Source organism: Argentina anserina, chromosome 6, assembly GCF_933775445.1.
Source record: "Argentina anserina chromosome 6, drPotAnse1.1, whole genome shotgun sequence".
Lineage (NCBI taxonomy): Eukaryota > Viridiplantae > Streptophyta > Magnoliopsida > Rosales > Rosaceae > Argentina > Argentina anserina.
In genome coordinates, this window is record NC_065877.1 from 13,289,900 (window position 1) to 13,314,524 (window position 24,625).

Sequence of the window (24,625 nt, forward strand, 5' to 3'; positions counted from 1 at the left end):
TCCAAGACCTGCTAACCTGACTTAACCTTCTTTGATCAGCAAAGCTAACAAATTGTAGGATCTTCTCTCCATTACATCTTCTGGTGGTGTTTGCCAAGGGACACACTCGATTTTGCTGACTTGTACCTTCTCCTTATTCTTTCTCTCAATCATCTTTTCTTTTTCTCATTCATCACAATATGCTTCCTTTTCTGCAACATATTTTTCCTTTGGCGCAACATATCGATTTTCATATAATCAAGATAGCTCCCTTATTTTAGAACCGATCTAAATACCTTCTTTAAAAGCATCGTTATATATGTATAAATAGGAACTGAATTCTTGAATCAGAATAAGATTTTTGGAGTCCTGATTCGGTAACAGATGGGGCTCCAAACCCGTGTCCAAGAAGGATTAGGAATCTCGTGGATGGCATAAGGAAATAATTTGATGACAGTTCTAGCTTTCCTTGCAAACAATGGTAATTGATTATCTAATTGATGTATAAATTTTGTTATATTTTATATTTGTGTTAGAATCCGTTTCTAAGCCGGCATTGAACTTGGAAAGTGATTGCTTCCTAAGTAGAGACAATTTGGACAAGAATTAGCGAGGTTAATTCTCCTAGAAACTTGAAACTTGAGGACAATTTGGAGGTTTCTACGAGTTCTCCTGGAAACTTGAGGTTGTAGGCTGTCTTCACCTGAACTGTAGAGACTCCATTGATTTCACGGCCATGGAAGTTGGGATAATCGTTGAAACCATTGTAATGAACTGATGATACACTTCTCCAAGGACACACGGTAGCAAGTCTGATGGAATCAACTAGGGTTAGACGCTGCACAATGATTTCAATCAGGAAGGTGCTTGGACCAACTGTTGTCGTTATCCAGTGGGCGTCTTCTGCAACTCAAACTCGATTGAAACAAGAGCACCGGAAGAGGTGGAGATGGAGGTCTAGGTTTATTTGAAGGTTTCAAAACTAATCCTAAACCTATTGAAGTATGTAATTGGAACAGAGTATAAGACGAGCAGAAGAAAAAAATCATGATTTTCAGACTAATCCAAAATGCGGGAGCCTTAGAGACGAGATATTTTATAGCATGTCATGACCGACTTGGAACCACCACCATGGCACCATGTGCTTATTGTGCTACCGGATCGGCAGAAGCTAGCAATCACTAATTCATCCGTCAAGATGAAATATGCATGGAAAGTTAAAAACAATCTTGGGTAAACATCAGATGAGATTTGATTCGACAAGTGAGAAACTGTAACACACCAGACCTGAGCAAATTCCTCCAGCAACAGGCCTACAAAGGAGAGATGAGCTGATTTTACTGATCCTCAACTAAGACTAGCCAGAATCGGAGTTCAGAAACCAAAAAGATGAACGAGAACAACTCATCGATGCCTTTCACACATCATCTGTCCACTCTCATGTCTTTGTTCTGCAACTGACATTATTCTCGAAAGATTTGATGACACAAAACATGACTTGTTTAGATAAATTAGATGAGAACTCAAAGTTCCAAAGATTTCCTGGTCTATAAATCTACACAATTAGAAGTTGATCAACTTTTCCTCCAAAAAATTTATGGACTTTCAGCAGTCCAGGAATTTCATTACACAATTCATGTTGGAGAATGGTCTAGACTAGCATTAAGAAATTGATGCAACACATCACGTCATTTTCAAGAACGCAACTACAAATCCTCACATATATCCAAAATTCCAACATCCAAGGCATAAGATGAAATAAGCACCAAATTATTTGGATTCTTTATGGTAGAGCGCTACCAAGTAAAAAAATTAATGATTACTACTACAAATGTGAAATTATATGCCTTATCCAATACGAAGGCCAGAATTCTGCATCACCCAACCATGTATTACAAGCTCTTACAACTCATTTCTACCAAGATAAAAGTAAATGGAGGTACAGATAAATATTATAAAGCAATCCAAAATGCAGCCGACTGTACCCGCAATATACAAGCCCTCAAAAATCTCCTTATGTACTGCTAAATTTCTATGGAGCTGTATATGGAAAGCAATCACCCTCTGAAGGAAAGGAGGTGCCATCACGACGGAGAAATAAACAAAGGAAAATAACAGACAGCAGAACTCAGGCAGCGAGTACTAGCAATACTACACATCCAAGGGATTATACCTCCCTTTCCCACCCACATGACAAAAAAATATTTTGGGCCCACAAACAATATTGGAAAATCCTACCACGTCATCTCTATGTGAGCTTCATTGTTTCTTTAGCTGTACCACTCGGCTCTCATCCTGGTTATTTCCAAACTGCCTCTCTTGCAGCAAAGGATGCTTAGTACAAACTGATGTGATGGTCGAGTCATCAGCTTTCTTAGTTGTATATTTTTACTGGCTTCTCATATGTGTGACGATTCTGCAAAATTTACGGTAATACTGTTAAGTTGGATCTATTTGACTTGTATCATACCCTCATTTAGCACAAGCATATGGGTTTGTAAGGTGCGAGTTGGCCTTTCCAATCATGCCTATCTTTTTGCCAAGTTCATAGTTGGAAATCATTGATACAGTATTTAAGCGGTACAGCAGCACTTACCTGATTCACTGCATATGATCTCTTTGGAGCAGTATCGGCATGCTCCAATCCCAGGTATTGCTCCCACGCACCGTAAACATCTCTTCTCTGGAAAACAGGAAATCAAATATTAAATTCAAGTTCTCAATACCAATGATCACAGTACATTAGCTGTTCTACAGAGAAAACCAGACAACACAATATGGCAATACACCATACCTGAAAACGGCTGGAAACTACATCAGAGTCCTGCAGGTACTCAGGACGACCCAATGACAAGAATGCAAACTTCCACTATGAACAAAACAACAGGATTATGAGGCAAGGGATAATAATTTCATGTTTTACTATATTACAGTAAATTATGGTGCGTTGGTCAAGTACCTTTGCAAACTCCTCATCAAGGACCTGCAATTTCTTTTGTATGCGCGCTTTCACTTCAGCCAAAGTTTCACCTTCACGAATAACCAAGAAGAAAGGTTCCCCAAAATTCTGTACCTGCTGTAGAAATGTACAAACAAGAAGGTGCTAAGAAAAACACACATTCAAGTGCAAATATTCTCCATCTACAATCACAGAAGTACTCATTGATCCAATGAACTTCTGAGAAAGAAAAAATATGAAGTTAATTGGGGAAGAAATCTTGCAAAATCCAATACCATCTGGTTCTGAGCAGTTTCTTTTGTAAAGTGGTAAACATGAATCAATCGATCATGAGGACCCAAGTTTTTTTCTTCTTCTGGAATCTGATACAAGAAAAATAAGAAAGTCAGGTTCAAAAGACACCGGCATCCAGAATATTAATCCAATCTAGTCCCGTGCATGTTCTTTTGGCAGGAAAACCCAACAAGTGGAAAAGAGAGACTTGCCTCCTCTGCACGCAATGTCCAGTACTGGTCATTTATATTCTCGATCTTTTCACTGTGTGGAAAGATCTGAAAAAAAAGGAAAGCAGATGAGGAATGCTTGATATAGTAGAAAAAAATGAAAAAAAAATCTGACAGATTTTGTATACGTGACAGATACAGAAAACGAAAGATAAACATAATCAGCACTGGAAAAATTTGACCAACGTCTTCATTTCCCATATAAAGAAGATAATACCTTGTAGATCTTGTGATAAAACACTTCAAGAAGTCGGAGTTCTGCATTTGGCTGAGATAGCTCTACCTGTTTCAGATACATCATATATTGAGTAAAGGAGCACAACTAAAAAAAAGAGTCAAGTGGATTTGGAAATGGTTCTCTTAATCAATGCTCACAAATTAGATATCTCATATGCAACTTTAAAAGACATAAAATACATCAGTGAAAAGGACTGATGTAAAGGACTTTGTACAACCAATCTGATATTTGATGTATCAAGTTGAACAGCTCCCAACGAAGCATGTCAAAGTGACCACACTGATCCACAAGAATGATATCTTCGAAAACTGAACACACTAATGAAGTCGGAACTACACGAATGATCCACGAAAGCCTTAATCCGCAAATTCATACATAATTAACACTAACAGCCACATATGTAGACATATACAAAAAACCAAAAGAATAATGAATTTTACCTTTGTTTTTAGTACATTAATCACATCCCCAACAGTGCTCTGCTTGGGCAATCTTATATTGTGAATCACCACCTGTACACAAATTACAAAATATTATCATGCGCACCAATAGTGTAATCATGGGCTGAGCAAAGTATGCTAACCCAATTTTTCACAGACCTCATCTTTTGTAGCATGATGAAATGCAACTTTCAGATTCTTTAGGCCTTGTAATTCTGGCAGGGGAATGTCCAAGACTTCGTAATACAAAATATCAGAACTCTGCAAATCAAAACAGTAACTAAGATTACAGCCCAGATGCATGACGCTTTTGAGAGCGGGTTAAACAAAGAAGGAAGCTCAATAAATGCCACCTACTTGATTATAATGGACTAGCATGTCTGTTAAATGCTCTACTCCTCGATATTTGATGGGCTGGGGTTTAGGTTGCTGAGAATAGCAGTTATGCGCAGTGAGTCTGATTTTGGTAGGATCGTCCAAACCAATCTGGGAAGCCACCTTCTCCACCACGTCATCATAAGTGTGTAGCTTAGACCTAGAAATGATGATGTTCAATTGCAGTACCGTATAACACCAGATAGATGGATATCCAACTATAACCAACATTGTCGCAAGTGATAATACTTACAATTCTAAAGAAAAATCATCTTCTTTTGGTTTCTCCAAAGACCGAAAATGAACAATCTGTAAGGTATCAAAAATTTCAGTATCGGTAAGTATAACATGGAGCAGACTAGGTCTAAATAACACTAGCAATCAGACAACGATATTCAACAATAAGTACCTGACGGTTGTGTACATATTCCAAAAATGAAGGGACATCAGGGTATTTACATTCTTCACTATCTACAGGAGTAGGCTTTTGGAAGCATATAATGTCCCCATCTTCAATCTGAAAAACAGAAGCAATAAAAGAATTAATTGCCAAAGCAGACACTTGCTTACAGTATCACACTGCATATGTTATAGCAACAATCACCTGACTTAATCGAAATGAGGTCCTCTTGTCAAGATGTTCACACATGATACAAGGCTCAAACTTTATCTCCTGGAAGTAGCAACAGAATAGATATTGAATATTACATTTGAGAAATGCTTTCCAGTAGAGTGCATCAAAATGTAGCATACTTACAAACACACATCATATAGTATATACCAGTTTTTTTAAGAGTGTAAGTTATGCCACAGCTGATAATAATCAATTGATGTGCAACAAACCTCATAAAGTTCAATTTCTTCATCAGGAGCAAAACCAGCCATTTGGTTAATTTTTGCTATTATTTCTATTGGCTTGGTAGAACTCTTAACAAAAAACCGACCAACAAACCTGGACACGCAAGATGAAGTACAAAGGTCAGCTACCACAAATTAAATACTGAAAAAAACTCAGCCCGGGTAGAAAAAATTAAAGTACCGTAATTCTCTTTTCTTAGGTTCATAAAGCTTAAAGAAAAGCAAGATATCATCCTTGGTTTTGTCTGGTGGAGGAATAGGAACTTGCTCCTGGAAGAAGGCACAGAAAAAATAATTTTGTAAGAACCCCTTCATATAGCATTTTGAGCTGTGTGACAAAGCCTCAAACACACAGGTCACAATGATAACAAAGGAACACATAATTACCAGTCCAAGCTCTACTTCCAAAAATAATTTGAGCTCTGCATTGTGTGTTTTATTTGATGCCTCCCTCAATTGTCCAACCTATGAATGGTAAATAGACATTTATTAGCTTTTGTCAGGCAAATGTACCGAGCTCTTATCAGCACCACACAAGGTTCAGAGACAACACAATCATCATCTGAATATCAGGACTCAGGAGTCCCTCGCAACCATTGTGACACAATTACAGATAACTTGCTAGGATCACCGCCTCACTGTTAAACAAGTTGAAATCTTTCCATGATAGTTAGTTAGACGACTTACTGTTTGTAGTTCTTCTTGGGGTGTCAATGGTCGGTTTGGTCGATATGTGTGGTTTTGTCTCTTCGCCCAAATCCAGAATCGCTGAAATTGCACGGGTATGCCCAACTCTTTTGCAACTTCCTCCTGTAAACCATCAGAATATTACATAGCAAGAATCATAACTTCAATCTACACAGTTTACACTCTGGGCATAAAACATGTTATCACCCACATAACAACCTCCTAGAATTATAAAATAACATTAATAAATTTTTGATATTATTATTAGGAATAATAATCCAATGCAACTGAATGTGCAACATTGATTAACCAACAACTCAATAACCTCAAGAAGAAAAACGACACGAGTACACACAAGGATTGCCGCACCTTGAAAAGGTTAAAGGGTGTCTGCTTCTGGATTCGAAAACTACGAACTTTGTCATGGTCCACAAGGTCAAAATAAATGTCCCTTCCAATTTGTTCTGCCAGGTCCTCATCTCGAGCAACCTATTCATAACAGCAGATGAGCTCAACAATTTATTCATTTGACGCGCACACATCTAAACAAGTAATGAATTGGATAAGAAGTCTTCACCTTAATAATAGTATAAAGATGGGCTTGTGCTTTATATCTCCTCTTATCCTCCTTCTCCTCTTGTTCTTTCTTCAACCTTATCTGAAACAAAGAAAGTGAGTTTGGTTATTTTCCTGGACAATTTGTCTCTTAGTTGGACGCTTCTTCCTGTCATTAACTAAGTAAAAGACAAGCATTTTACCCTTAGGTGTTCAGCGATGTCCTTCTCATCCACATCACATATTATCTTGTCTTTGTCACTGTCCCGGATATACACAAGCATGTAGGCATTCGAGTATTTTGTAAACTTGAAAGGAGTATTATTGAAACCAGGATTGGTCTGTGGCATCTGTTTGATAGAGCACGACAAAATATTTGTTAACAAATAGATTGGGATGAACTAAGGTTGATAGCTCATCAACTAAAAGAAATAATGATTCGCAAAGCAGCTACAAGCAAAAGAAAAATACCTCTTCCTCGCCACCATACTGTTCCTCTAATGCCCTCTTCACATCCTCTTTTGTCACACGTTCATCATCAAACTTATACCTAAAATAGCACAGGACATAATTAATTTCGAGGAAAACAATATACATATCATGCACGCAGAAAAACATTCATAGTCATCTTAACACTATAAATCAAGTTGTTTGGAGTGACCATTACATTGGACAAGACCACCCAAATTCCGTAAACAAATATGGTTATGCAATACTCTGCATATAGTTCAACAAAAAAGAAGGTGAAGGAAAATAAAATCTATGGATTGTTCCCTGCTCCTACTTGTGCAGACCAATGTCATCAATCCAACAACTATAATAAACGAACCAAATTTCTCTCCAAGTGCTCACAATTCATTGTGAGCAATAGAACAAGTGTCCTCATGGGAAAGGTATACTCTGACATGATTAAAAATGTTCACAAAAAGAAAAAGAGGTGAAAAAAAACCAATAGATCATCTTGCTCCATACTGTGATCTCAGATTCCGATGAAAAACAAACAAAATGGCTCTAAGTACTCAGAATTCTCAGCACGTGACAGGAGGTGTTCTCAAGATAAAGCATCTAAGAAATATAATATTTGACTTTTGTTGCCCCATTCCAGAAGAAAAGCATGTGAAAATTAATATCACATCGAAACTAATTTCTTGGAATAAGCAAGCAAAAGGAGCAGCACACAAGCAGAGTATTAATTTCATAGAAACATACCACTGATCAGTAAGGGTTGGCCTGATAAAAGCATAGTAATGTCCTCCATGCACACCACCACTATGAACCAGGACACTGTAGAAAGGATAAACAATATAGTATAGTATAAGCAGGTTGAAGGTATATATCTCACAGCTTCAAGCACAGCATTGAAAAACACCAAACAAGCAGAAATGCAGAAGTAGTCTTGGGTTCTTTCATTTTATTGCTGCTCTTCAGTACTATCAAGGCCTAAAATGTATGTCTTTTATCTCTACCTAACCTATTCCAATAGTGGTAGAGAAAACACTTCTTTAGCCATATATATAGAGTTTGACAGAGAAGCTCACTCCCACAAATTATGAATCGCCAGATATCACAGAAGATCATTAATTTTGAACCCTCTGATTGATTAATGCTACAGACCCAACACCCAAATGGAAACAGTGAGCAGGTAACTTGTCTATCACATGTTCAACACCGCATATTTTATATTTGATTAAGCATTTTTTGTGCATGGAGCATACCAGGTCTAGAGAGTCCTCATTAAGTCCTTTGTGCTTGGGAAACAAAGTTACGAGCATAAAGCTTGAGTTTGGCAAGATAATGTCTAAAAAGTAGCAAAAGACGTGCCACTCTGAAAACTATAGGCCTTGCATGAAGTTAGAAATTTAAAAAGTTATTCTAAACCTAAGGAGATAAGGTAACAAGCTGAAGACACATAACACACATAAGGACTAAGTTCGCTCGTACTGATGTTAGGTAGGCTGAAGAAGTGATCAAGGCAGCAAAGATCATACCTATGAAGAGTATAGAGGTTGCGCACACTTTTATCTGATTCAGGAGACAAATATTTGCCATTCTCCCTATCAAGGTCAAGTTGAAGAGGAAATTCATAGCGATCATTTATCTGCACAAAAAAAAAAATGAATTCAACATCACCAGATCATAACAATATAGAATCTCAATTATCACAGAGATGAAGCATACAAAATTTTGTTATCATTTGTTTGTAAGACCTACAGTTTGCATGTCAATTTGACTGAATGCAGAAGAATGTGATTAGAGCAAACCAGATGCATACCTTCACCATAGTGTCCCTCATAAAATCATACTCAAATCGCTTAAGCTGAAGCTGAAGAACTGGGGGGAAGTCAATAAAGAGAACGCCCTTCTTAGCGTCCTGAAAAGATCATCAAGCCCAAAATATGCCTTAAGAATCATATCTTCTAGATGTTATTCACAAGTAAGAACACACTTACGAAAGTAAAATAACAGTTAACAAAAAAACAAGTGCCAGCATCCAATCAAGGATAAACATAAATCCACAAGGACACAGGAATGCCTTAAAAATGATGTACACCAATTGTACTAACAGACACAGACTGTAAAGCCACAAGATCTTGCAAATAAATTATTTTATAATTCTTTAATTAAGCAGCTGAGCACCAAAAAGGATGAGATTGAAATTTGGATCTTGAAAGCACAGAAATACAGAAACTAACCTGCAAACCATGTTCTTCTGCATGATACTTGTTGTCACCCTCAAGACGTTCAACTTCCACATACTTGTCAAAAGAAGCATAAACATCACGACATCCTTTTACATCAAGCTGGAGATCTGCCGAAAAAGCAAGAACAAACCAGTGGCATGACTTTTCACAACTTATATCCAACGGATGAAAATTGAAATTTCTGGGCCTGGAATTACATACCATAAAATGACTCTTTTCTTGTAGATTTGTAGTCCACATTGATGCATTCAATGTAATTCATGTGATGTCCTTCAAATAACTGCTGTATTGTACCCTCCACCACAGTTCCCTGAGCCAGCAGAATGCAGGATAAAATTAAACAGCAATATAATCCCAGAGCAAACTCAGAAGACTTCCTATACCTTCATTTTATCCTCAAGCTTTTCACATAGAACTCTATTGAGTTCCTGTACGTCATGTTGCATAAACGAATCATATGTATCCCATCCAAAAGACTTGGTAAGTTCTTTAGTCGCAACACTGCTTTCATTGTATTGAAGCTTATAGAATAAACTTTGAAGAGCCAAAGGGATACTTCCTGAAGGCATGTCATTCTCAGTTGTAGGCATGTGATACACAGCCTGATAAATAGGTCCAAAATTGAGATGATTAGTTCCAAATAAAACTGGCAAGACAATTCACATGGAAACAGAATATCAATTTACAACCTTTCTGAAGTAAGGTATATGGTATAAAGTCTGGAGAAGTGAATTCATATAACAAGTTGCTCCCTGATTCTTGAGCCCAACATAACCAGTTTCTTTTTTTGAGTCATACGACCAGTAATCAAGGACCTTTCGGACAACAACCTCGGCTTCAACAACCACTGTATCATTCACCAGGTAACCTCTACTGGGGTCATAAAGATCACTGAGAGGCATGAATGATGTGAATCCCCAATCACTTTCTCGTGCATTGAACTGGTGCTGTGTGTCTTTATCATTATTCAAAGAAATCAGGATTAGAAATCTATAACAGAGTTGATTGCTCTAATAATAGGTAAAAATTAACAAGCCCATCCCACTCCAACAATGGTTCTAAAAACACGACATCAATCTGTACAAAGTGACATATATCAAGCTAGTGTTGCGGTGTTTAAAAACTTGATGTGAACAAGACCAGACCTCATATTGCCTCTACATTCTAATTTATCCATAAAAAAGTTTTCAAACAGATGTAGAAAACAAAATTAAGGCGACAAACAGATACCTCAAGTAATTGCAATGTACGTCCGGTTACAATGATGGCATAAGGCACTTCAACTTGGGTAAATGACTAATATTTCTAATTATAACTTCTTCTGGGTGGTGGGAGTCATAGCCGAAACATCTTTGATAATAACAAGGGATACAGTTAAGCGTTCAGAAAAGAGGGTGACAAGGTTGAGATAATTTCCAGGTATCAAAGAGTTCATGCTCATTAACAGTATGGATAGTGAGTAATTTGGAAACAAGTATAAGAATAATAGACAAAGACCAGGCACTAGAAAACCTGGACCCTTCAAGAGTTCAAGTTTACACTTCAAAAAGTTAAGTATTAATTTTTTGCCTCATTAATTTCTTTATCAGTCAGTTTTTCTAAATATTTTAAACTACCAAGACAATTGGGACCAACTTCAGATAGCCATGCAGCATGCTGCCAGCAGGCCAACTTTTTAGAAAATAAGGGGAAGAGAATGAGAGGCATGGGCTGCTAAAGTCTTTTGTTTTTTTTTTGGCAGTCCATTGGGGTGATATTTAGAGTTAAAAAAAAACTTCCAGGAGAAAAACTAAAAAAGAAGAGGGAGTGTAAACAAAACAATCTATCGGGTTAAATATTACCTGAAGTAGGTCCATTTCAAGAGTAAATTCTCATTGGAAAACTTCTAAATGACAGTAAGGAAAAACTAAAACTCATATACCAAAACCAAATGAGTTCAACAGAGAATATACCCTTTCTAATTGAGTACTTGTTGTGAATCTGATTAACTATAGCCAAGCTGAACTGTGCAAATCTACTCCAACCATAAGGCAGTGCCTGCGAATCCGCCACATCCAAATACATCGACAAGTAGTCCACATTGTTTCCTTTAGGGAAAATCAGTACCCGCCTGATCAAACAAACAATAGAAAATTCACCTAAAATTAATGATGCAACTGCCTAGATACAAAACATAAGCCAACTTCCGGAACACAAACACATCGTCTCCAACGGAAGAAATCACGAATTACCATTTATAACCACCAACGATGAACATGTCAGAGTAGTGCTTCTTGGTGTTCAACCTAGAAAAGCTCTCAATTGTCCAAGTGAACTTCATCGTCGGAGGCTCTTCCACTGGCTGACTATCAACTGTACTCGCCGGCTCCACTTGAGCTACTATAACACGCACCAAACACCACAAAAATCAGAAAACAACAAAACCAAAACCCTAACAACAACCAAAAATCCATCCACTTCCCACTCTACACAAAATTCGCCGAAAGCTCGATTATCCAGATCAAACACAGAGCTTCAATCCAACTCTCTAAAAGCACAAATTAACAAACCCAAAACGGTAAACGAAGGAGCTAGAGTTTGAAAACACAAACCTTCCATGGGCTGAGGACCTTCGACGACCGCATCGGCATGCGGCACCAGCATCTCTTCGTCCTCTTGCTGCTGCGAGCACCATAGACACAGTCAGCGCTCTGATCGAACCAAATACCAAAACCTAACCCTATCCTAGCTCTAAATCAACATAACCCTAGCGAATTGATACTCCTCAAGTAAGCGAATCACAAAATTGACGGCGAAAAAATCAACACCGGAACCCTAAGCGATCAGATGTAAAAAAAAAAATGAAGGCGGATAAATGCAGCGGAGGAGTTGATGATACTTACATCTACCGGCGGAGGAGTCATCATAGTCATGGATGCCGTGCAATGAACCGATCCACAAATCTGAGAGAGTCGAATCGAAACAGTGAAAAAAACTGTAGAGAGAGAAAGAAGAAAGAGAGAGAGAGAGAGAGAGAGAGAGAGAGAGAGAGAGAGAGAGAGAGATTTAGAGAGAAGAGGAAAGCCAAAGGGAGAGAGAGCGAGAGGGGGGGGTGCACACCCGAAAGAGACTGGCTCGGAACCAAGCCGCGCGCTGAGTGCAAATTTTCAGTGAGGGGTAGAATGGGGAAGTCGGGAAAGAGCGGGGGTAATATGGGGAATTCTAGCGGTGACTGTGTGTATGTTTTAGACAATGAGATCTTGAGAGTGAGAAAGGACCAGTGGGAGGCGGACAGGTAGTGCTGGATGGGTTGTGTGGGACCTGGATACACGTGGCGGAGGGAGGAGGTCACATGCGTCGTGCGTGTACGTTTCAGGGAAGTGACGTAGTATAAATGTATAATCCCTTCCTCGTACGAGGCTTGATTGTTCGTGTTTAAAAGCTGCACCACGTCTACACCACCTAGCACTAGCAAGTAGCAAGTAGCTATATAGAAAATAGGAAAACAAAAATGGAAATTTTTTCATTCCAAATGGAGTAAAACATTTGATATGGTATTTGTTGGTATTTTCTTTGTTGTTATAATATGAGAAGATGAAATGTGCACAAGCATATAATTGGATATTCAGTCTTTAACAAAGCAAATATTAACTAAATAAATGTTGTATCAGAAATGCTCGACGTTACAGATAATTTGTCAAATTTTCAGGTCTAAAAGACTTTATTTCTTAAACCAACAACATAAATGTCGATACAATTCCACTATTGTCTCATAAATTAATTAGAATCAACACTTCTAACTAGTTATTTTCTAGTTTGTATACATCTATCAAATTTTACCTGACATAATCTTGAACTTCACCTTATAAGGCTTAGTTTGGTATATATTTGCTTTTAAAATTAGCTTCCATGTAATTTTTTTTAATTTTGATGTGTTTTGAGATAAAGATAAAAGCATATTTTTGTCAGTAGAACTAGATTTTAAAAACAATCATGTTGGGACAAAAAAAATTCAAAAGTGCAATTTGATTAACTCCCAAAAAATAGGTGATGGTTGAGGTCGTAATACGGAGGGAAGAAAGCCAAGCTAAATGTGATTGGTTATTGGATAGTCTTTATGATTATCTCTTAAGTAAGAGAAACAGTGAGCCAACAAAATATAGGGTTGGACTACAAGTTATTTGGTTTGTTTTAAACTCATCTTATCAACGACTCCGACGAGTATTTGAACTCTCAAGCAATTAAAACAAATCGGCATATATATGCAAGTCGGTCAAGAGGATAGAATGAAGATTGAGTCAGCTTGGCATGGTTTGAAATTTGAATGTACATATTCAAATTTAAGGTGAGGTTCATCATTTGATCAAGAAACCAACTGATCTTTCTCCTGGGGATATATAACGTGACTCTCAAAAATTAAAGAAAGAGGACGGCATAGATAGCACAAAGGAGAACAAAAGAAACACAGAGAAATTCAAGTTCCAAGTTTCGCTACAGAAGGAAGGAAAAGAAAATCTTGTAGGTATACGGCGGCATCCATGGTTATCTTATTTATCTGAGAAATGTCCATATGATGTTGATGACATAAAAGAAGTCTGACTCCCTGCAACACAAACGCCTTCATATATTGCGGAAGAGCATAACCATCTCTTATGGAGTTCGAAGACTCTAGTAGGCTATTCTTGACCAACCTCATGCAAGGTTCTCAGTCCGAATCAATAGACAATACGACTTTTCATGAACAACCGAAGTCTTAATGCAATTTCGGTTGTTGTAATACCATTGGAACAAAAGATTGTTCATGAACGGCTTAATTTCAATGCTAAAATATGTGCAGAAACACCGTTATACTGATCGATGATCCACCAGTGACGTCGAATTTTCTGAAAATGATTATAGCCAACTATCTCCCACGACCTCGCACCACCGTCTAAATCCATCATCAGAAAAAAGCCAACATCAAGCAAAGTAATCAAAGCCTCAACACATAATAACTTCAAGGCAGTAATCAAGAGCGAATGATCAAAAGCTCTTTTGGAAAATAACTATCCGCGATGCTTAATTACCTTTTGCAAATTTGGCCGTACAGCTTGGTGGTAGTGACACAAAAGCCTTGAAATCATTTGTTAATTATAACGAGACATCCCCAGAACAAAGACAATACACGTCCCTGGGAGTGGTGATCAATTTAATTAACAATAAGACAAAATGAAGCAAAAGTCAATTGTGTTAATTATGGATGCTTTTGAAATGGTGGTCAAGTGGTGGTGTACTGTGCGTACTCTTGCTTATAAGAACCAAAGTTTGATTAATTATGCATGCAAAAATGAGGATGGTGTCACAATTAGAAGGGTGCCAGACATGAGCATCGATCAGTGCTACGAAACAATGGAGACAAGATTAATGATAGCACACATACATTTTCTGCTCAAAATCAAAGTCGGAACCCATTGTCAAAACTATCCGAGACATGTCAGGCGTGCTTATCAAGCTTTGATTGCAAGAAGTTGCCATTGTGTTAAATTTCCAGAGCCCGAGTCAGAGCTGACCTCCCCCGTTGAAAAAAATACCTGCATTGAAAAATTAGGAAGCCTCGTGGTCAATCGCGAATGAGAATTTCAATTAATCAAGTCTACGACACTGAGGAGTACTTGTTGTTGATCACCTCGTCAGTCAGCTGTTGAGCACCAGGTGGCACTCAACAGCCATCTGATCTGGTCAAATAGTGGCCAAACAGTCAAATCGAAAGGTTGTTGAGCGACACCTGGTGCTCAACAGCTGACCAGGTGATCAACACTCGAGCAGTACTAGAAGCTGTATGGAGAGTCATGGGCAAGTTCAGATATGAAATTGATAATTAGGCCTCCTACGAAAGAAATGGAAGCAAGCCTACCAGATTCTGAGGCCCGTTGTAAAGTTCAACGCTCCACTAAATGCTTATGCCCACTGCAAAGCCCAACAAACACTACCAAATTGGTTTTTCCAAATGAAATACCCTTAACGGATTCAAGTTCGTCATATATCCATCGAGTTCAAAAATCGGTACAAAACTGAAAGCCTAAATCAATGAACTACGGTCAGTTTGATCTCACAATGGGTACATATGCAATCTAGCGACCTATTAGATGCAACCACATGTCCAAACAAAATCATTGACCACCCCTTAGAATCCAAACATAATCCCTAACACCACTAATCGAATTAGGTCAGTTCCAAATGAATCACTTATTGTAGTCACATTCTCACAAACACCTAAAAACCATATCCATTCTCAAACTACAATTAAATCCAAATCAAATCCATAGGTTTTAAACCCACATCACAAACACAAAATCCAATCCCTGGTTCACTTACACCCTAAGTAGCACGGACAATGACACGAGTGTCTGTATTGGACACGATTCGATACGTAGACACGGCATATAGAAATTTTTTTGGACATGGACACGTTAATTAAATATTATTTTTAATATATATATATATATATATTAAAAAATTATTTTATAAATTTGAAAGTATTTAGAATTTTAGATGTATTTATATGTCAAAGTGTGCATTAATATGATGAAAAACATAAAACATAACTTGTTAGAATGGCTAAGGACTTGATAAGTACCTTGGATAACCAAGATTTGAATCCCACCACAAGCATTCTTATTTTTATCACGAGTTTCTCTCCTTATATATATATTAAAGTGTGCATAAATATAACAAAAACTGAATCTGTTGGAATGGTTGAGGAGTTCTTGAGTGACTTGGATGACCAAGGTTCGATTCTCACCATCAGCACTTTCACTTTTATTATGAGTTGGTGCGTGTCCGCGTGTCCGATTCGGATACTCGCATGTCTGATTCGAATACTCGCGTGTCCGGGCCGTGTCCAAAGTCAGTTCGCGTGTCCGAGCGTGTCCGTATCCGTGTCTGTGTCCGTGTCGGACACGCAATACGGTGCCATGAGCACGTGTCCGTGCTACTTAGCTTACACCCAATTGGTCTCAAACACTATTCTCATTTCAAAACCATAGACTTCCAATGTGTCATTCACGGATTGGAACTCTTGAACTACGAGTGGTTTGATCCCTCTCCCAAGATACGTAGGTAACTCATTCAAATTTCCGAGTGTAGTCGCAAAAACAAACAAACACATAATCCACATATTTGGTTTCTTCATAAATGAAATCAAATGGTATTTCCCTATAAACAAGGAGTTGTAATTAAGAGACACATTCTGTCTTGAATGGGTCGATCCCAAAATAATTAAAAAAACTCTATTTACTATATGAATATGAGTGAAATTATGTTGGGCGACATTTTCGCTTACTATGTGCACAATTACTCAACAAATTCATAGTTAATTCAATTCACATCACATTAATAACGAGTGTTTTTTAAAGCTGCAACAATATCAAACTAGCCCTAAACCACTTCAGGATTTTAAATCCAACATTGGGATGAATTATTTTTTTCAAGTGATGTTCTTTAAATTTTAATAGTGATTGAGTACTTTTTTTTTGTACTAAAAATAAGTAATTCAGCATAACATATGTGGTCAGTTTGTGACAAAATGAAACAATTGGTCTAAACCATTTCACAAGGGATTTCCCAAAAGCTGACCTGGCGATAGAAGGCTGCATAGTATGGGGGCAAGTTTGCCATATTTGTATGGAATACTGTAGGGGTAGTGGGATCTGGCTTTTTTTCCACCACTTGTATTGTTGATGACTTGATGATATGGGCAATCCTATTTCCATTGACCAAAGTGAAGGGAAACAGATTTGGAGCCTTGGGGATGTATTTTATTCCTGTGAAATTTGCTTCTTATTATTAGTTATGCATAGAGTGTGACCTCTCTGATTTTAAATGAAAGAAGATTTGGTCATTTTGACAATTTGACTCCCAAAAACTGAGTTTTCTTTAGGATTATCACCGAGGGAAAAATCAGATATTCAAAGACATAGTCTTCATTGTGCCATTTGTTCTGATGATGATTGTCGTTATGAAAGCATGTATGATATGTTGTTGATCTACCCTACATTATAAAGGCCACATTCACCCTTGGTCGGAAGGAATATATGGCTCACTGATACAGTAGTTTAAGCAATTAAGCAAACAAGGATTTACAGCCTTCTTTTACTATTCCTGATTGACACCCAGTAAAACGTCATGCTATATCTACTAAAGTTGGGAAGAATACACATAATGGAGTAATTAGTTACTAGCCGTTGTATAGTGAATATTGGTTCTCCAAGCTGAAGCTTGGGCGCCATTGTTCTAAACTACAGTTGTTTGCCTCCTTGAATACCAAAGAGAAGTCCTATCAAGGAACTAGAGATTGGTTCAGACTTCTTATACACTGACTAGCTCTTCTGAATGTGGATTTAGACCACCTTGGCATGAAAGATGCCATGAGGAATGCGATCAAATTGGGAAGCCTCGGGCATATTCATAAAGAGGGAAGAGAAGCATGATTAAAGTACAAGGAACTCAAGATCAAAGGAAGCGATGCAAGCGGGATGGGAAATAATTGTATATAACAACTTATAGAAAAGACTGATACCCTTCCAAACATAACATTAGCCGAAATAGTAATTGATATGAAATTAGATAATTCCGACATATAGAAATTCCATGACAAAATTCAAAGTCTGAGATGATACTACTAACGGCAAGAAATCATAAAGTAACAGCTGCAACACAACTACCAACAGAAATAAGCATTGTATCTACAGATAGGAAAACACAAAGTGCATAAAATTCTCTTGTATAATCCCAATTGTGGATGTGACTTAGGCATTACATTAGCTCTATCTCTTAAATAGCACATTAGCTATAATCAAAACATCATATAACTAACCAAGCGTCTATCTGTTTTAATAGTCAGAACACAACAATCTAGAAAGACGACTAATCGTAACACTGATAACCCTTCAGCATCATAATCACAAACTGGTAAACCAATTAACTAAAAGCTTGATTTGGACCCAAAGAAACTCGATCAACCCATATACTGACAAACAAAAACAGAGCTTCATATCTTAATACAACAACTTGTTTATCAGAATCCAAAAAACTGAGCCAAATTTCATTAACTACACGGAACCCTTTTCACATTGGTTTTAAGTTTTTAATATCTAGTTCACAAAATCAAATTGAATATGAAGAAGCACAATCTGAATCGGATGTAAACATGAACGTAATCGGGAAAAGAAGTTGGGGGTAAAGTGGGTACCTCCGATCGTGAAAGAGGTTCGACTCTGATGCTCCAAAGACAAATGAGAAGGGGTCTTGCCGTGACAGTAGTAGAAAGAGACAAGAGGAGGAAGTGAGCGTATATATATGGTGGAGAAAAGAGTTAGGGTTTTGCATTTAAAGGGGAATTGCCAATAAGCCCATAACATTCAGGATGGATTTTGACTCGGACCAACATAGAATCTCCTTTAATATATATATATATATATATACACACACAACACTAGCATCGGTGGGAATCGGTATTAATTAAGCCAACATGTGGCTTATAGAACTGCCTTACACGTAATTTTCATATTACCCTCCCTTAAAAAAAAATCTTATAGAGCAACATTTAATAAAACCTTGGTATAAGAGTAACCAAACAAATGGTAGAATATAATCAAGGCTAAATATCGTAAATGTTCACTGAGTTTTAAGTTTTAACTCATTCGATACTTTACTCACCGACTTTTCAAATTTCTATTTTTACTCATTCATTTTTACACCGTTTATCCCTTGACTCACTTTGTTTATTGAACTATTAAAATTTATCTGACCCACCACATGCAACTATTAGAAGTTGACAATAATATCATTCCAACTTTAATATTGTACAGTATTCCCTCCAAAATAACTTTAAAATTCCCTCCAATTCCAACCTTGCTCAATATTTTCCCTTTATAAAGTTTGTGAAAATTCATTAAATCATGTTTGTTCTGCTTGTGACGTCAGAAATCGAAAACGGAAACGCTAACGGAACGTTTATTTAGAAAAACGTTACGTTTCCGCGACTTGAGAATCGATTTTTATTTCGTCGCTCGTTTGAGAAAACTTTCTTCACGAAAGTTGTAGAACTCGTCGATACGATTTCGTGGACACGTCACGCGTTCTAATCGGACGTCGTACGTGAAAGTTATTAACGACGGAAGTTAGTTTCCGATTTAGAAAGGGGTATAAAAGAAAATTGTTCTGAAGTAGGGTTTCCATTTTTGGAAGCCCTTCTCTCTCCTCTCACCCGCGCCTCCTTCTTCTCTCTCTACCCTCGCGATTCTCTCCCCCCGACCCTCTCCTTCCACGCCGGCGATCTCCCTCCACCGGCCTTCGTGCTTGACACCGCCGGTGTCATTGAGACCGCACAACCACGATGCAGCAACCGGTTGTAGCGGCGACCCACCTTAGGCGGAGATCAAGCGGCGACGATGGAGCATAGCCTCGGCCCCGCCGATCTCGACGTCGCCGGCACTGCGCGAGCTAGGAGGCATGTCGGCGAGCTTCCTCCCTCACCCCTCGACGTGATTCCACTGGAGTAGAGGCTTAAATTGAGCTGCAGCACCGTCAACCGCTCCCCCTCGAATCCGAGCCTTCACGGCGACTTCTTGAACTTCTCCGATGAATCCGACAGTCCAAAACGTCGATTGAGGTAAGGGTTAACATCGTGTGATTGTTGTGATGGATTGTTGATGATTTTTGGATGAATTTGGGTTGGATTTGTGGAGATCGGAGGAGGATTGGAGGAAAGGGGTTACCGCCGCCTTAGGCGGCGCGTGTGGACGCGTGGAGGTGGTTAGGGGCGGCGTGAGACCTTGGAGAGGAAGAGGGGGAAGGAAGGAGGGGTTTTGGGGCGGCGGTGGCGTGCTACGCGCCAGCTTTAGGCTCGGCGCGTGGGCCCCACACGCTGCTATGGCGGGTGTACCCCACGCGCCGCCACGTGCGGTGGAGCGAGAATAGAGTTTTCAGACAGTAATTTTGTAAAAAATTATTTTTACGACGGTGATTGTAAAAAGGTGATTTACGTATTGTAAATGTAAATTTATTTTACATACGGTAAATGTAAAAAATAATTTTAGAAGGGTAATTCAGTAATTATTATTTACTGAGACAGTATTTACATTTGATTAGTATTTATACGTACAGAAATACGTAAACAGTATGTACTCGTACATGAATACGTAATTGTACAGAAATACGTGAATGGTTAATACGTGAATAGTAACTCCGTGAACAGTAATTTCATAAAACCAGAAATTGCTGAACAGTAAATGATTATTACTGTTTCGGCATTCAAGGTTTACGTAACGATTCTAAATTCTCTTCTTATCTTTTCAAGGTGATCGATAATTCAAGGAAATGAATTACTGTCGGAATTGTGGAATTACGCTCGAGTTTATAAGGTGAGTAAAATCTCACATATTTACGAATCTACCCTCGCAGAGATTCAAGATTTTTGCAGAGTTTTAAAGATTGAAATACGATATGTATATGATATAGTGGAATATATATATATTTGTATAAATGGTAAATAGGTACATATATATATAGTTTGCTATATTATATACTGTTATGATTTTATTGTGAATATGTTATTTTGATGACGAGATTTATATATCGAGCATGTGATTTGATTTGTACAATATGACATGATGATTATTGTACGTAGTTTTAACATGGAGATTTGTTAAAATGTTGATTTGTCTTCGGACGTGATTGTCTTCAGACGCGATTGTCTTCAGACGTGATTTATCTTCGGACGTGTTTTGTCTTCGGACGTGAATTGTCTTCGGACATGATTTTTGTCTACGGACGTGTTTATGTCTTCGGACATGTTTTGTCTTCAGACGTGATTGTCTTCGGACGCGTTTTGTTTTCGGACGTGATTTGTCTTTGGACGTGATTTTGTCAACGGACGTGTGATGTCTTCGGACGTGTTTTGTCTCCAGACGAGTTTTGTCTTCGAACAAGGTTTGTCTTCGGACGTATATGATGTCTTTGGATGAGTTTTGTCTTCGGACGTGTTTATGTCTTCGGACGTGTTTGGCATGTCAGAACCTAGCCTTTGTCCGGGCGAAAGTTACGATACAATTAGAGTTCTAGTCTGTCTGCCGGGGTACTGCATATGAGGTAACAGATGGGTTATCGGCTTATGAGTACCCATATATTTTGATATTGGATGACAGATGGTTGTCCAATATCGGCGGTGTACTACGTGAGGGGTAACAGAGGTGTACCAGCGTTCATTAGTACCCGTATTATAAATGCATTTGGGTAAACATAAGGGTTGCCCAATTCTCATGAGCACTTTCATTTTCATATTTTTGGACAACTAGATGGGCCGTCCATTGACTCATGACTGCATTTATAATTGATGTTTTTGATTTTCATATATATTGATATGCGAGTTATATTTTTATTTTACTCATATGAGCTGTAAAGCTTACCGGGTTTGTGTTTACAATCCCGGTGCACCAATTCGATGGTATAGTGGATAACTCCGCATGTGTGGATTAGCGGGAATTGACGGACCACGCAGAGGACTTGAAGTTATTTATTTCCAGCTTGTGGTGAGGATTTTGTGTGATTTTCCTGTGAGGTTTTGTGAGGATTATACATTTCCATTTGTTATAATGTCGAATTATAATTTGGTTTGTAATAATCGGTTTTGACTGAGTTGTATTATGAACTCAGCGATGATCCGCTGTGACATTTTAATGATTTCGATTCATTGAGATTGTTTTAGTGTTTTTCATGACTTCGAAATTTGAGTTTTTATACTCTAAATTTCGGGGTCGTGACATCCAATTTGGCATTCGCTGAGATTGTCCATTAGGTGCAGGGGCTTTGTTGTGTTGACTTCTCATAAGTACTTGCTTATGTGCTGGTGATATGGTCTTGGACCTTGGTATTGAGCATGATCTGATAATACTTGGCTGAGAAGATGATTGAGGATGTGGGTAGACTTGTGACATTATTGATGATGTTGATGAAAAAGGTGGTTGTAATGAAGTAGCTCCCACATTTAACGGTGTTTGTCTATGCACCTATAATCATTTTTTATAGTTCATTGTTTTATTAACCTTCTCTAATATTAAAAATTAACAATCAAGAAAAGTGTATACCATTACTTGTCCTATTAGTGTGTTTCAAGTGATCCATATGTATGAATATGATCGTGTTGCACAGAGGTAGTGATATTTGGTTGAACCTAATAAACACAAATTGACATGTTAACAAATACAAATTGACATTGTTCCAAGCAAATCAACTAATAGTATGGACACTACATACATTATCAACGTATGAAGTCTGCTCAACATGCAAACAATTTCCTTGTCATCTTCAAAATCTGGATCATCACTGTCAGATTCTTCACTTTCCTCCGCAACTTCTGCTTTAGTATAACTGTGCTCCCCTGTTTGTTAAGTATCATATCTCTTAGGTTTCTTTGTCACCCGACATGCGACTGAAGTTTGTCCAACTTTCTTACCATTCACACCCACTCTCTTTCCATTTTCAGTTGTTTCACTACCTTTCATATTTACAAACCAATTTGTAAATCATGTGTGCTTCTTGTTTTTAGGTATGCCACACTTGTTTTTCACCATATTTGCATGACATCCTTTCTCCGATTCGTTTGTAATCTCCAGCCTATTTGATATTACATCACCATTGCGTTTACTTGTAGTGATTCCAGTTCTTCAAAGTCCTCTACAACATTCCACATGTACTGTAGGTGATTGACTTCTTTACTAGGTATCATTATAGCCTCCTCTTTTCTCCTCACACCACCCCAACAATGTAAAGTCATAAAACCCTATTACTTGACATAAATTGCAACATGTCTTGAACATCCTTCTCTTCACTGATAGGCAAGAAGCCTTCTCCATTTATACATCCAGGTAACTTGAACCAATACATAATCAAGGGTTATCTACAACCCAAATCTTCAACAAAACAGTTCAGGTATGTCCATGAAATTGTATCAATATCCATTTTGTCCACATAAGCCACATCTCCTCCCTTATAAAACCTATAACCACTTCCCGACATATAAAACCTTCCCCATGGTGAAATGCAATTGTGAACCAACTAGGATCTGCAAATAAGAGAATACTATTAATCAAGGTGTAATAGATGTTTTAAATTGAACTAAAGTAATCAAGAATAAAATAAAATAAAATTTGTGATTCAGAAACAAAAGATGGTGTAGATTGAACTAAATTAATCATTATACTAAACAATTCAATAATGTCTGCACTAATAAACAAACCCAAACTTCCTTCAAATTTCGATAAACATAATAAGAAACCGCAACTATAAACAAAGATTAACTCAAAACCCTTATTTCCCAATTTCAATTTCCATATTTCAAAAACGATAACCTCCATTTCTAAATCACTCGTCTAGATTCAAAACAAAATAGAAAAACACATCTATCACTAAGAATTTATACCACTTGGAGGAGAATTTAATTATCATGAGGTGTTGGTGGCTCCCCATCAAGTCTGAAATAACTCCACTTACTCGAGATCTCTGTCATGCTATTCAAATACCCAATGATAACCCTTGGTTCTGTTTTCCTCCCACTCGTTGTCTCTCTTACACTCATCCCCCGACTCTTTTTACTCAATCTCAGTGAGTAGGAAACTCCATACCACTATCTCTCTCTCTCTCTCTCTCTCTCTCTCTCTCTCTCTCTCATGAAGGGTTTTGAGTATGAGACAATGGGTGTTGGTATGGTTAACGTTTATATCTATTGTGACCAAAATGACTTTTGAATTAACATGTCGTCACAGAGGAATAGACACCGTTAGGGATGAGTGAGTTTAAGTGATAAACGATGCAAAAGTCGGTGAGTAAAAGTATGTATTTGAAAAGTCGGTGAGTAAAGTGTCAAATGAGTTAAAACTCAGTGACCATTAGCGATTTTTTGCCTATAATCAATATACCGGTCAATTTCAGTTTCCCTTCCCACAACTACTCCCACGTCATTGCAGTTATTCCAGAGGTTATAGTTCTATCTAAGACCTCTTTTGCCTATATTGTTCGGGGTAAAACTCCCATGACACTTTTATCATTCAAATTCATCAATCCTCGAGAGCTTTGATAAATATGTGTCTAACTGATTGTATGCCTTTGCCTAAGAACTAGAGAAGAACAACTCTAGGTGAATGATAGCTAATGCGTTTTTTTCTTTGTTTTGAGATCAATCAAAATTTTAGTTGGTGTTTAAGGATTGTATATATTTCTTCACATACTGCAATTACTTGTTGGGGAATGACTTACAATTTTAGAACTTTGCTAACAAATCTCACACCATTAAATCTGTTTAATGTCATATAGAT

General features: G+C 37.8%; 1 protein-coding gene across 4 annotated transcripts; it reads right to left on the reverse strand.

The window, feature by feature from the left end:
• Positions 1-1,802: 1,802 nt before the first annotated feature.
• LOC126801120 (ubiquitin C-terminal hydrolase 12) lies at positions 1,803-12,317 on the reverse strand. Of its 4 annotated transcripts, none has more exons than XM_050528585.1 (32): positions 12,179-12,317; positions 11,888-11,954; positions 11,528-11,675; positions 11,249-11,406; positions 9,986-10,251; positions 9,680-9,898; positions 9,498-9,606; positions 9,288-9,403; positions 8,867-8,965; positions 8,583-8,692; positions 7,804-7,878; positions 7,066-7,144; positions 6,798-6,944; positions 6,617-6,697; positions 6,409-6,528; positions 6,040-6,162; positions 5,740-5,817; positions 5,534-5,622; positions 5,338-5,446; positions 5,099-5,167; positions 4,904-5,011; positions 4,748-4,803; positions 4,477-4,654; positions 4,279-4,380; positions 4,120-4,191; positions 3,659-3,724; positions 3,424-3,489; positions 3,214-3,300; positions 2,939-3,052; positions 2,774-2,848; positions 2,576-2,662; positions 1,803-2,395 (listed from the first exon to the last, which is right to left on the reverse strand). In XM_050528585.1, the coding sequence occupies exons 1-32, from the start codon at positions 12,206-12,208 to the stop codon at positions 2,354-2,356; spliced, it is 3,345 nt and encodes a 1,114-aa protein (XP_050384542.1). In that variant the 5' UTR covers positions 12,209-12,317; the 3' UTR covers positions 1,803-2,353. The 4 variants fall into 4 exon arrangements, with proteins under 4 accessions (XP_050384542.1, XP_050384540.1, XP_050384541.1 ...); XM_050528583.1 differs by having other exon boundaries at positions 2,939-3,055; XM_050528584.1 differs by having other exon boundaries at positions 11,888-11,957.
• Positions 12,318-24,625: the final 12,308 nt, after the last annotated feature.